A 12760-nucleotide genomic window follows, 5' to 3' on the forward strand; every position below is an offset into this window, starting at 1 on the left:
ATATAAGGGGACCCAACTACTTTTGTTTCTTCATGACTAAGGTAAAAATTAAATTAAAAAAACCAATCTTTCAACGGACCCATTAGCTGATATCACCACCATACATTACAAAAAGGCGGAGGCTAATAAAAACATGGTAGTGCCCACTGACTGGAAAGCCAAATCTTTTGTTTATGGACCAAAATACCCTTGAACGGCATTTTTCATGCCTCAAGTTTTGTCCATAAATATGAGCCCCCTATGCTGCATTTCTTCCCTTTTCTCCTCCTTCCTTTCATCTCTCTCTATTAAGCAAAATTCTGTTAATTAGGGTTTCTGTTTGTTTGTTTATTATTATTACTTTTTTTTTTTTAATAGTCATGTTGTCTACTGTTTCGGCTAGCTTCTTATCCCCCGATTCCATGATCGGAAACCCATTTGCTTCCTTCGAAAGCGGCTTCACCCCGTGGGATGATTGTTCTCAATTCTTTGAGAATAATCTTGATTCACAATATTCATCAACCAAAGCGGCCGGTTCGACTTCCGGTTCTGAGGAACCGAATGAACCGAACCGATCTGATCCAACCCCTGCCAACTCTAACTCCAGCTCTGATCAGGAGCCTAACCAAAGAACCGTTGCTTCGGTGATCGATGAGCGGAAAAGGAGAAGGATGATATCGAACCGGGAGTCAGCAAGGCGGTCCAGGATGCGAAAACAGAAGCACTTAGAAAACTTAAGGAACCAAGTGAACCGACTGAGGGTTGAGAACCGGGAAATGACGAACCGGTTGCGGTTTGTTTTGTACCATTGGCAAAGTGTACGAAGGGAAAACGACCAACTCCGGTCTGAACATAGTATGCTCAGACAAAAGCTGTCGAACATACGTCAAATTTTGATGTTCCGGCAACTCCAACAATTCACGTCTGCATGGCCATGCAATAATACAGTCACAACCGAACAAATCCCACCATCATTAATCACTTAATAAACTAAGCTACATCTATATATATATACATATATCCATAAAAATAAATAATCACGAACAAGGGAACAAAGAGAAATATTTTTCTCTCTCTTTCTCTCTCTAGAGTCTGTGTAAATGAAAAAGCTGCTAAAGCAAGGAAAACTAAATGGTGGAGGTTTTTTGGGGGATTGAATTTTGATGATAAAGGGTGTTTTTGGGAAAATATCTCGGGTTTTTAGTGAAACCAGATTTATATGTGGTGTATAAAAGCTAGTCAGTGTTTGCCTTATTAAATGCATCATATATGTAGTTTTGCCCAATGTTGTTTTCTCTTTTTGTCTCTTTTAAAAATAGTTATATCAGTAAAAGTCGCACTAGTTATTGTGAGTAATTATTATATTCATATGAGTAATTATTATGTAGTGGCACTCCGTCAATGATCACTGCAATTTCCAACAGCAAGAACAGAACTCTATGTGGTGTTTTCTTATGGACTGTGCTAAGTGTGCTTTGATTTGTCTTGGCACTCCATTGAAACTGGAGGACGTGAATTCTCTCAAATGTCCTCGACTTTGACTTGTGTAAACATCAAAAGCATTGGAAATAAAATCACCGTTCCAGGGATAACACTGTCCTTCCAGTTTTGAAGATGCTGATATTTTAGCCAAAGAATGCCAGTCTACTCAAGATTTATTACGTTTAATAATCACTGAATAAATGGCAGTTCTAAGTTAACTATAACAAAATGAAATGCTTATTACTTCTTATTATTAGAAGCATTTGTCGCTCGTACAATAATTTCATTTAATACAACCAAAACATCAGGTGATTATTCCCAAGGAAAGAAAGAAAAGCAAAGAAAAAGAGCCATGGATGGTCTATTTACTTTGACGTACTACTCCACCTGCCTTCTCCAAAATAATTCAGATCCAATGATTGATGGACAATTTATCCACGCAATTACACTAGTTCAAAAGGGGAAAAAAGAAGAAGAAGAAGAAAGATGCACCAATGAAAAAGATTAAAAGAAATTGTTCTCACCAACCCAAATCATGCAAGTAATTAATAACAATTTCTATTAACCGGTAATTAAGTTATGAACAGGGATTGATCATATCACAGGAGACGACCGCCTCTGTAACTTGGTATAAAATTAAGCAAGTTGCGACTCTTTTTCTTTACTAAATTTGATTAGTTTTGGATAAAGTATTTATATATATATATATATATATATATATATATGTAAAGAAAAGAAATGCGGGTGCTTTAGTGTATAATAATAAACAGAATAATGTAATGGCTTTTGTGTTTAAAAATTAATAATGGGAAAAGGAGATAGGGTCCACAATAAAATTGTGATTGAAGACGTAATCCGATTAATCAGCCCATAGCAAAAGATGGGTGTCTTCGTCAAGAATCGTCACTCCCAAATTGTTATTTATATTTTTACCTTTTAATAAAATTAATGGTTAAAAAATGAAGGATGATGCGGATTGTTTCTATTAATTAAGCATTTGTAATGTTTTGGAGTAATTGTTATAGTGTGCAACTAAGTAAACTTGATGTTAAGGTGCAATGGATATTCTTGGCATCATATTATACTTTATTGAAATTTGACATTCACATATATGTCGATGTCCTCCATAGTTGCTTCTGGATGTGAAATAAAAATTCTTTTAAATACTCAGTGATCGTAGATATTTTATTTTTGAAAAAATATTCTAAAAGTTTCTTTTTTGGAAAAGAAATATAGAATTAGCTAATTAGACTTGTAATAATTAAGTTTCATTTTCACCCATCTAAAATGATAATCATTAACAAATAAATCCAAAACTAAGAGATGCAAGCTCAAAATTGACCTGACCCATTTAAGTGGGACAGCAATCTTCATATTTCTGACATTATAACTGCTTCTTGCTAATCAAGATTATAAAGCTATTAATACTATGACACTACTTACACTAATAGGTAAAACAAATAATAAAACAATATTCTATTTCCTTTTAAAATCTTAAATTTGCATGAGATGAATTCTATTTATATGTAATATCATTTAAAATTACTAAAAAATTAAATTTGATTAAAAGCGCTTTCCGTCTTTATATTTTTATTTTAAAATATTTTTGTGTAATTTATAAGTATTATATATTTTAATCAACTTAAGCCTTTAGCAGATTTACTTTTTATTTTCTTACCATCTCTAAGCAATAATAAAAAAATAAATTTTAATTTAATCTTTAATTGCATATCAAAAAAAGATTTAATCTTAACTTTTCAATAATTGCAATTTTATGTATGTTTCCATTAATCTATATGATATAAGAATATAAATAATTTGTTTTATCTTTTTATGAATTCATGTTTTTTTTTTCTTTTTAAATTCAATTGATTCATTGTCAATAACTGATTTGATATAGTTTATAAAATAAAAATTTTGTTATTGAAATTATAAAAATATATATAAAAATACTGCAAATAAATTTAAAATAGTATAAACATATAATTTGTAAGGAAATAATATGACAATAAAAACTTAGAGGGAATAAAAAAACTCATAAATTGAGTATTTATCTTTTATATTTTTTTAGATTTAAAAAATTTAACTTTAAGGTTTAGAATTTAATCACGTAGGTATTATTTTCTTTTTCTTTACTATGAAGAGTTGAAAATTAAAAGTCACTTTTATGATTAAAAAATTTGTAATAAATAGAAAATATTTTATAGAATCACATTTATCATTATATACTTAATATGGTATTAAATAATATGAAATAAAATTCTTATGTTGAATTGTAAAAATTGATAAAATAAAATATAAAATTTTAATTATTTAAATAATTAAAATTGATATTTATCAATAATAAATTATAATATATACTTAGTATTATTATAATTGGTTGTTCAAATTACTGGTTATTTAAAAAAGTATAATTGAATGATTGAGATTTGAAATAATATATTTAATCATTAAAATCAAATATTATATGTTAATACCAAATAAAGACCCATCGTTTTAGAGAAAATTATGATGTAGTCACCCGTGAATTTTAAGCACCCATTGGATTCTTATTCCATTATTTACCACTTTATTTAGCTTTTGGTGTTAATCAACTCAATCAAAGAACTAACTCAACTATTAATTTTAACAACCATATTGAATTTTTACTTTATTAAGTCATTTGACTGACTAATAACAAAAACTAATAGAAGAGGATCACAATTATCTTATTTGATATTTAAATAAGAGGAAGAAAAGTATTAATATATTCAAATTTAAGGGTAAAATTTTTATTTTCTTTTAATTTTGAAAATGTGGACAGAAACTTTAATGTAGAAAAATATGAACCTGATATAGCAAAATCACAGCTAATAATTTGAGAAAATAAAGATAAAGTAAGACAAAATACACAATAGAACACACAAATTTACGTGGAAAACCCCTAAACAAATTAGGATAAAAAACCACGGGCAAGGATAGAAGAATTTTACTATAAGAAAATAATAGGAGTTACAAACTCTCTATTTATAAAGGAGAAAACATTAAAATTCTCTCTTTATAATAGGAGAAAAATAATTGCTTAACTCTCTAATATTTTTCTCTTATTTTTGGGATGATAGAATAACAAGGTGAGGCCTCTATTATATAGGCTTGGAAGGTACCTCAACATTGTTAACTTAGCAATGTGGGAGAAATACTCCTTAAAAATTTATAACTTAACAATGTGGGAGAGATACAAATCCCTAAATATCAACAATCTCCCACTTGAAGATTTGATTGAGAATCAGTCAGATCTTCACACTGTTCTTTCTTCCTTGCCTTTCCATGCTGCTTATACTTTTATCAGGCCACTAGAGGATTGACACCAAATAAATTTATCAGTGTTAACTGCCTTCATCAGAAAATCTGCTAGGTTGTCTTTAGTATGAATTTTTAGCATATCCACAGTGCCCTCTTCCACTTTTTCACGAACGAAGTGATATTGGACTCGTATGTGCTTTGACTTTGAATGAAAAGCTGGATTTCTTGCGAGATGCAAGGCACTGACCGCTGCACGGTAGAAATATGCTCTTGTTCGTGCCCGAGTTTCTCCATCATCATTTTCAACCATATCGCTTCCTTACTAGCTTGTGTAAATGCTACATATTCTCATTGTTGATGTCGCCACAACCGATCGCAGCTGCACAAGAAGTGTGAACACATACCCTGAAGTAGATTTGCTTTTATCAAGATCACCTGCATAATCTGAGTCAACATATCCTCTGATAATAAAGTCTGATCCTCCATAACACAATGCAACATTTGAGGTTCCCTTAACATATCTTAGGATCCTCTTTACAAAGATTCCAATGTTTCTACCGGGGATTCGCCATGTACCGACTTACTACTCCCACTGCATGTGTAATGTCTGGTCGTGTACAAATCATTGCGAACATTAAAATCCCCACTACTGATGCATACGGTACTCGAGATATTTCCATCCTTCCTTCTTCACTGCTATGACTCATACTGGAGGATAATTTGAAACTAACAGGAAGTGGGGTAGAAATTGACTTACAATCTTGCATATTGAAGCATCACAAGACCTTCTTCAAATAATTTTTCTGAGAAAGTCAAATCTTCCTATTGTTTCTGTCTCGGTGAATTTGCATCCCTAGAATCTTGTTTGCTGGTCCCAAGTCCTTCATTTCAAATTCCCTAGCCAACTGTGCCTTTAGTTCTTCAATATGATCTTTGTTGGGGCATGCTACCAACATGTCATCTACATACAATAGTAAGATAATAAAATTACTTTTACCAAACCTCTTGAAATATGCACAAGGGTCTGCATTAAGTCTGTTGTATCCAAGGCTCATAATGAAGGAATCAAATCTCTTATACCAACACCTCGGTGCCTGCTTTAAACCGTATAAAGATTTGTTCAACCTAAAAACCAAGTTTCACTTTCTTTTTTCTTCAAAACCTTCTGGCTGGAGCATATAAATTTTTTCCTTAAGATCTCCATGAAGAAAAGCTGTTTTCACATCTAGCTGCTCTTGATGTAAGTCAAATGTAGCACACATCGCCAAGACTACTCGAACAGTTGTTAATCGAACCACAGGGAAAAATATTTCGTTGAAGTCAATCCCCTCCTTCTGAGCATATCCTTTCACCACCATTCTTGCACGAAACCGCTCCACTTGATCATCACTATTTCTTTTGATCTTAAAGACCCAATTGTTGCCAATGGCCTTTCTTCCTTGTGGTAGTGGCACAAGCTCCCAAGTCTTGTTTTTATGTAGAGCTTCCATCTCTTCTTGCATTGCTGCCATCCATTGAGATGCATCTGAACTGCTCATTGCTTCTTGGAGAGTTGATGGCTCCCCTTCCTCAGTTAGAAGATGCTATCACGCCTATATCATAATCTTTCTGCCAGGTTGGTGTAAATTTTATACGTTTTCCCTTTTCAAGTTCTAACTCTTCAAACTCGGCTGGCTCTTCAAACTCGACTGGTTCTTCCTCTTCCTGCTCTGGTGCTGCTTTAGAAGAATCTTCTTCTGTAGACTTTCTTTCCACCTGTATAGTTGTAGTCTCTGAATTTTCTTTTGAAGTGCTATCATCTTCTCCCTTCAATTTCTCTTCTAAGAAGATTACATCCCTGCTGATTATAACCTTATGGGCAGTGGGATCCCACAGGCGATACCCCTTCACACCATTAACATATCCCAAGAACAAACACTTCCTGGATTTTGGATCCAGCTTTGTAGTTTCTTGGGTATTATACATCACATACACAGGACTTCCAAATATATGGAGGTTTGAATAATCAACTGGCTTCCCACCCACATCTCCATCGGTGTCTTTTGATCAATTCATCGTAGATGGAGAGCGGTTAATCACATAACAAAGTGTGTTAATCGCCTCAATGCCTTATTTAGGCCTGCAGTCTCCCAACAATGCTCTAGTTCTTTCTAATGTGAGTTCGTTCATCCGCTTTGCCACTCCATTTTGTTGAGGAGTGTATGCCGTAGTGAACTGCCTTTTGATGCCTTCTTGCTTGCAAAAGCTATTAAATTCATTACCTGTGTATTCTCCTCCATTATCTGTCCTCAAACACTTGATCTTATTGCCTGAATCAAGTTCAACCCGCGTTTTGTAAGTTTTGAAAACTGCAAATACATCTCCCATGCTCTTGATAGGATACACCCAACATCTCCTGGAGTAATCATCGATGAAGGACACAAAGTACTTAGCTCCTCCTAGTGATGAAACGGGTGCTTGCCATACATCAGAGCGAACTAATTCTAGAACATCCTTGCTTCTAGAATTGGATGTATTGAACTGTAGTCGATGCTGCTTGCTTGTTATGCAATGCCCACAAAAGGGTAATGACACCTTTGTGAGACCAAGAAGTAGATTTTTCTCAGCAAGAACCTTCATGCCTTGTTCAGACATATGTCCAAGCTTCTGATGCCACACCAGTGCAGATCTCTCGCTTGAACTACTTGAAGCAACAGATGCTTCGCCCATGCACAGCTCTCCCAAAACATATACAAATTAGCGTAATTTTTTCTCCTTTCATAATTACAAGCGCTCCTCGGCTAATCTTCATGATTCCTTTCTGAACTTTGATAATGCAATTAAGATCATCCAACTGTCCCAGAGATAACAAATTCTTCTTCAGACCTTCCATATGTCGCACTCCTTGAATAGTGCGGACTATACCGTCATGCATCTTCAACCTGATAGTTCCAATGCCTATGATTTTTAAGACATTATCTTCACAACTATACACAGATTCTCCTAAGATAGGTTCATAATGATGGAACCATTCTCTTCTAGAGGTCATGTGATAAGTTGCTCATGAGTCAAGAAGCCATACATCAGCAAATCTCTTCCTGCTCTCAGTTGATATTGCTGCTTCACAGCACAATACATTTCCATCATCCGAAGTGCATGCCACATTTCCTTGAGGATTGGAATTTTTTAGACTCCAACAATCCCTCTTCAGGTGACCTTTCTTACCACAATGGTAGTATTTATAATTCTTCTTACTTTTTGATTTTGATCTACCATGATTGTGACTCCCATTTGGACCACGTTCTGTTGATCTCCCTCTCATCACCATCAAGGCTTCCAACTGTTGTGAACCTGCCTGCTTGTCTTCCTTGTTCCTTTGCTGATTTTCTTCTTCAAGAATAGCGGCTGCTATATCATCAAAGACTAGAATTTCGGTAACAACATTATTTGTCAAACTGATGATGAGATGATCATACGAATCAGGTAGACTTTGGAGTAGAAGTTCTGCACGTTCTTGTGACTCTATTTTATAGCCCAAAGATATGAGTTGAGAAAATAGAGTATTCAAGACATTAAGGTGCTCTGTCACTGAAGTAGATTCTGACATTCTTAATGTGTAAAGTTTCCTCTTAAGAAAAATTTTGTTGTGTAATGACTTAGCTTCGTATAGTCTAGTGAAGTGGTCCCAAATCTCCTTTGTCGTTTTCTTTTCTTCTATACTGGACAAGATCCCATCTGCAAGTGCCAGATGAAGGTTTGCAATAGCATTCCCATCCATCTCGTTCCACTTATTATCATCTGTGAGTGTTGTCGGTCGTTCACTGATAGCCGCAAAACAATTGTCTTTTCTCAATACAGCCTTTATCTTTAATTTCCACAGTGAGAAATTACTCCCGTTGAACTTTTCAATCTCAAATTTTGCCGCCATTGCTTCTATCACAAACGGTGCCTTTTAGCTTGTAAAATGAACCGCAGTAATGAACACAACTCACTAGGTAAGTTCCCAGGAAAGACTGGAGGGTCACAAGCAGACCTCTTAAATACCAATCTCCTTAGACAGAACCTTCTCTAAATTGTAAGTATTCTTACTACTCCACACAAGCTCTTTTGCACCAAAGAAACCTCAAAAAATCCTCTTTTGATGTGAAAGATCAAACTGAGCTGCAACCACCGAATTTTAAAAAATTTCTTATCAACCAGGCTCTTATACCAATTGTAGAAAAATATGAACCTGATAGAGCAAAATCACAGGTAATAATTTGAAAAAATAAAGATATTTTTAATTTTAAGTATTTAGAATTTCAAACACTTTCCACGTGTGTCGTATAAGTGAAAGGTGCGACAAACATCCATCACTGTAAAAAAAATGACATATCAATAAAAATTAACACCATGAGAATAATATATTGCATTTTATTAAAAAAGTAAGTCGTATTTTAACTTATTAAAAATAGCACTTATTTAAAATTGAGAAGTGGTCCAATTATGTGGACGTTTCGCTTAAAATCTAAATATGGCAATTTTAGACTATTCCAACATATTAAAAATAAATGATCAATTTTTATTCAAGACATTATTAGACTTATTTCATATAAGTTATTTTTTTTTTCAAATTTATTTAAAAAATAACATTAATTTAATTTTTTTCAAAAATTAGTTATCAAAACTCATAATTTTGTTTATTTTTGTTTTAAAATAAAGAACACTTTCCATGACAACAATATCAGATGCCCAATTGTCTGTTAGCTGGGTGTTAATATACTAAATGAGAAGTGAACTGCTATCAGTGATGGTATTGGTAGGTAAGGACTGTAATCCATGATAACTCCCACCGAAAGGGCAGGTTCAGGGCATCAAGGTGTCCTCTGCTTTGGCTCTTCTTTTTCTTTTCCCCTTCTCTAGCAAGATAAAGAAACTAAAACTTGATTCTCGAAACAGTACACCTGTACAACTGAAATTTTCGTATAATAATATGTAATATTAAAATTAAAAAATAAAAATAAAAATTAATTATAAACTTACATTGATATATATTTCTTAAAACTCTAAATTATTAAAATAATAATTTGAAAATAGAAATAATTTATATTTTAAACAAGTTAAAAAAAGTTAACCAGTGAAAATATACGTCTTGTTCCGATCCTACTCGGAAAAATCTTGCCTGGACGAGTCTTAGCCATGGACCAAGAGATATGAGGCGGGTCTCATTTGCAAGGTGGGTCCCACTTCATCTCTCTTGGTCCATCAAAGACTCTGCCTCAGGCAGGTGTTTCCCGATCTACTCCTCTGTCCATGCTGCCATAAGTCATGCCTGTCCTTCATCAAATTAATGGCAATCTTCCATTTTCTTTTCTCCTAATCTATATTTCATTAACTATGTTTACAATTTAATTTAATTTTAAAAAATTCTAAATTTTACTCTTATATAGGTTATTAATTAAATTTCTTAGCATTGTAAAACTCTAAAATGTTTTTTTTTTAAAAATTTATGTACTTAAATGATAATATTTTAATAATGATATGAGTCAATAATTTTAATATTAATTTAATTTTTTATTATTATTGATAGAATTCATACTATGTCAATAAATTTAGTTGATAATTTTACTGAAAATTAAATTAAAATAATTATTAAAACATAATGCTAAAATTAAAATTTAAGAAATTACATTCTAAATTTTATAAAAATGCAAAGTACAATATATATATATATATATATATATATATATATATTTTTTTTTCTTGTGAATTAAGCCTTACAATTTTTAGGGCGAAACTGTTTTGCTATCTTTGTTGATTTAAGCAAATTGTAGGGTTCAATCGACCAGAATATTAGTGTATTTTTATTAATTTTTGTTTTTCTCAAGTCAATATTCTACAAAATAATTAGGAATAAGAAAACTTGTATTGAAACTCGGATAGATTAACCATATACGAAGCAAATTAAGTCATACAATATTGAACTAAGAAATCATCATTCTTATCGTTAGATATGGCTGAACCACAATACCAAAGTTAGATTACTGAATTTATAGGCCAATAAGCTGCACCAATTTCTTTTATAAGAAGATTTCAAAAGTGTTTTCATCTCACCTATTCTTATATGCATGATATCATTTCACCGGTTCAATGAGCATTTGTTGCAAACAAAATATATTCATGAATATATCATAATTGCTCCAGAAATTTTTCATGCATTAAAGAGTATAATCAGAGGTAGAATATCTAATGTGGCTCCTAAAATCTATATGTTGAAAGCCTACGATTAGGAACTCCTTGAAGACACTCTCTTATCCGTAGGCAAATGAGATCGTTTGCGAGACTGACTCCTTAATGGTCATTTCTGGTACTAAGAACCATTAGAAGGAAAACCCTTAAGAGATTCAGCTAGTCATTTTGAATCCACAAAAGAAGTTCTTTACGTGCTCTCTAATAGCTATATTCTTTGGAATAGCAATATTATAACCTTTTGTAAATCTAAAACTCCAAATTTATTATATAATTCTAACTGGTGTACTATTACTTCTATTGGGCTGGAGAGATTTCTTCAGTAAAATCCTTAACTATCGATGATTTTTAATTTTAAAAAACAAACTAGACAAATTATTCAGTATTGTAAAAAAAAAAAAAAATCTAAAGATGCAATGAGAATTGAAAATTGTTTTCCAAGTTGATCGATCTATCCTAGTCTCACATTACAAATTAGGTTTTGGGATTACGTGTCTTATATTTGACAATAATTAAGGGGATTTATATGGAAGCCAAAACCATAGAAAAGTGTATAAACATATAGTATTAATTAATTAATTAATTATGCAGCACTCCAAACATCTTTGATTTGCCTTTCCTTAAAGCCAGGAACTTTGTCAAAAGCAAAAATTCTCAACATCATCTCATTCTCGATGCGCGTGCAAAGACATGCCCAGGTCGATTCACCAATGGCTTCTATCCTATGCAACTCCACCACTTCGAATAGGGGCATCATTAAGACTTGAAATTTATATATATATTATTGCATATAGAAAAAGAAAAGGAAAGAAGGAAAAAACCAGTGATCAACAACTAAGGACACGATAACAATCTTTTGGATCTTGTGAAATGAAATCTCGCATTATCTTCTTTATGTGATTACATGGCTTGTGCTGAATCCATTGCTTTGCATCATAAAAAAATCAAGAAAAAGAGATGACAGTATACAGCCTCCATCATAAACGACCGGAAACAAATAAAAAGTGCATAAAATCACATATTTATTTTGGTAACAAATCAAATAACATTTTCACCACTATCACCCCCCCTACTAATCTAATCTGAAAGTGATATATATAGTGGTTTCAATAAGCAATTGCCTCATTTCTCTTGCATAATGTGGAAACCCCACACACACACACATATATACATATACACTTGCATGGAATATGCATCGCATATTTAAGGAGCAATCAAGACGTTTACATGATTATATAGGTGTTTTTGAATTGTATAGCAGAAGAATTAATCAATAGAAAATGTTACTTATTATAGTAAAACAAATAGAATTTAATGTTCTTTTATATAATGTATTATGTTTTACGGCATTGACTAAATTATAGAGTGGGGGAAGAGAAAATAGGAAGAGTGAAAACTGATAGAAGAGTTTAAAGGATGGAGAACAAGAGTTTCATTCATAATTTGGAAAGAAGGAAAACGTGAGGGAAAAGAAAAATAGATTATGGTTAACCCTTCCTTCTTCTTCTTCTTTTTTTTTGGGACTATGACCCAAGTGTGTGTTGATTTTGTGGTTTTGGCTTTTGTTTTTTAGTGTCAGCTTTGAAAGCTAAAGGCTAAAGCTTTTATGTGGGTCTCTAGACATTTTCTTTTTCTTTTTTCTGATTAATAATTTGATAAATCCAGTCCTCTATAAATAGCTCATTGGTTAGCCGGTTACATTACATCAGTTGGAACTTGTAAGGTGTGAAGCTCCAGTTATTCCCAGTTCTATATACTTCATACACATACTTTGGAAAAGGAAAAGAAATGTATAACTTTTGCATTTGTT

At 32.6% G+C, this 12760-nt stretch overlaps 1 protein-coding gene across 1 annotated transcript; it reads left to right on the plus strand.

The window, feature by feature from the left end:
* The first annotated feature begins 245 nt into the window (after positions 1–245).
* Positions 246–1335, plus strand: LOC8276070 (basic leucine zipper 4). Its single transcript, XM_002533524.4, has one exon. It carries the CDS (start codon positions 360–362, stop codon positions 963–965), a length of 606 nt encoding a protein of 201 aa, XP_002533570.1. The 5' UTR covers positions 246–359; the 3' UTR covers positions 966–1335.
* The last annotated feature ends 11425 nt before the right edge of the window (positions 1336–12760 follow it).

Source organism: Ricinus communis, chromosome 7 (genome assembly GCF_019578655.1).
Source record: "Ricinus communis isolate WT05 ecotype wild-type chromosome 7, ASM1957865v1, whole genome shotgun sequence".
NCBI lineage: Eukaryota > Viridiplantae > Streptophyta > Magnoliopsida > Malpighiales > Euphorbiaceae > Ricinus > Ricinus communis.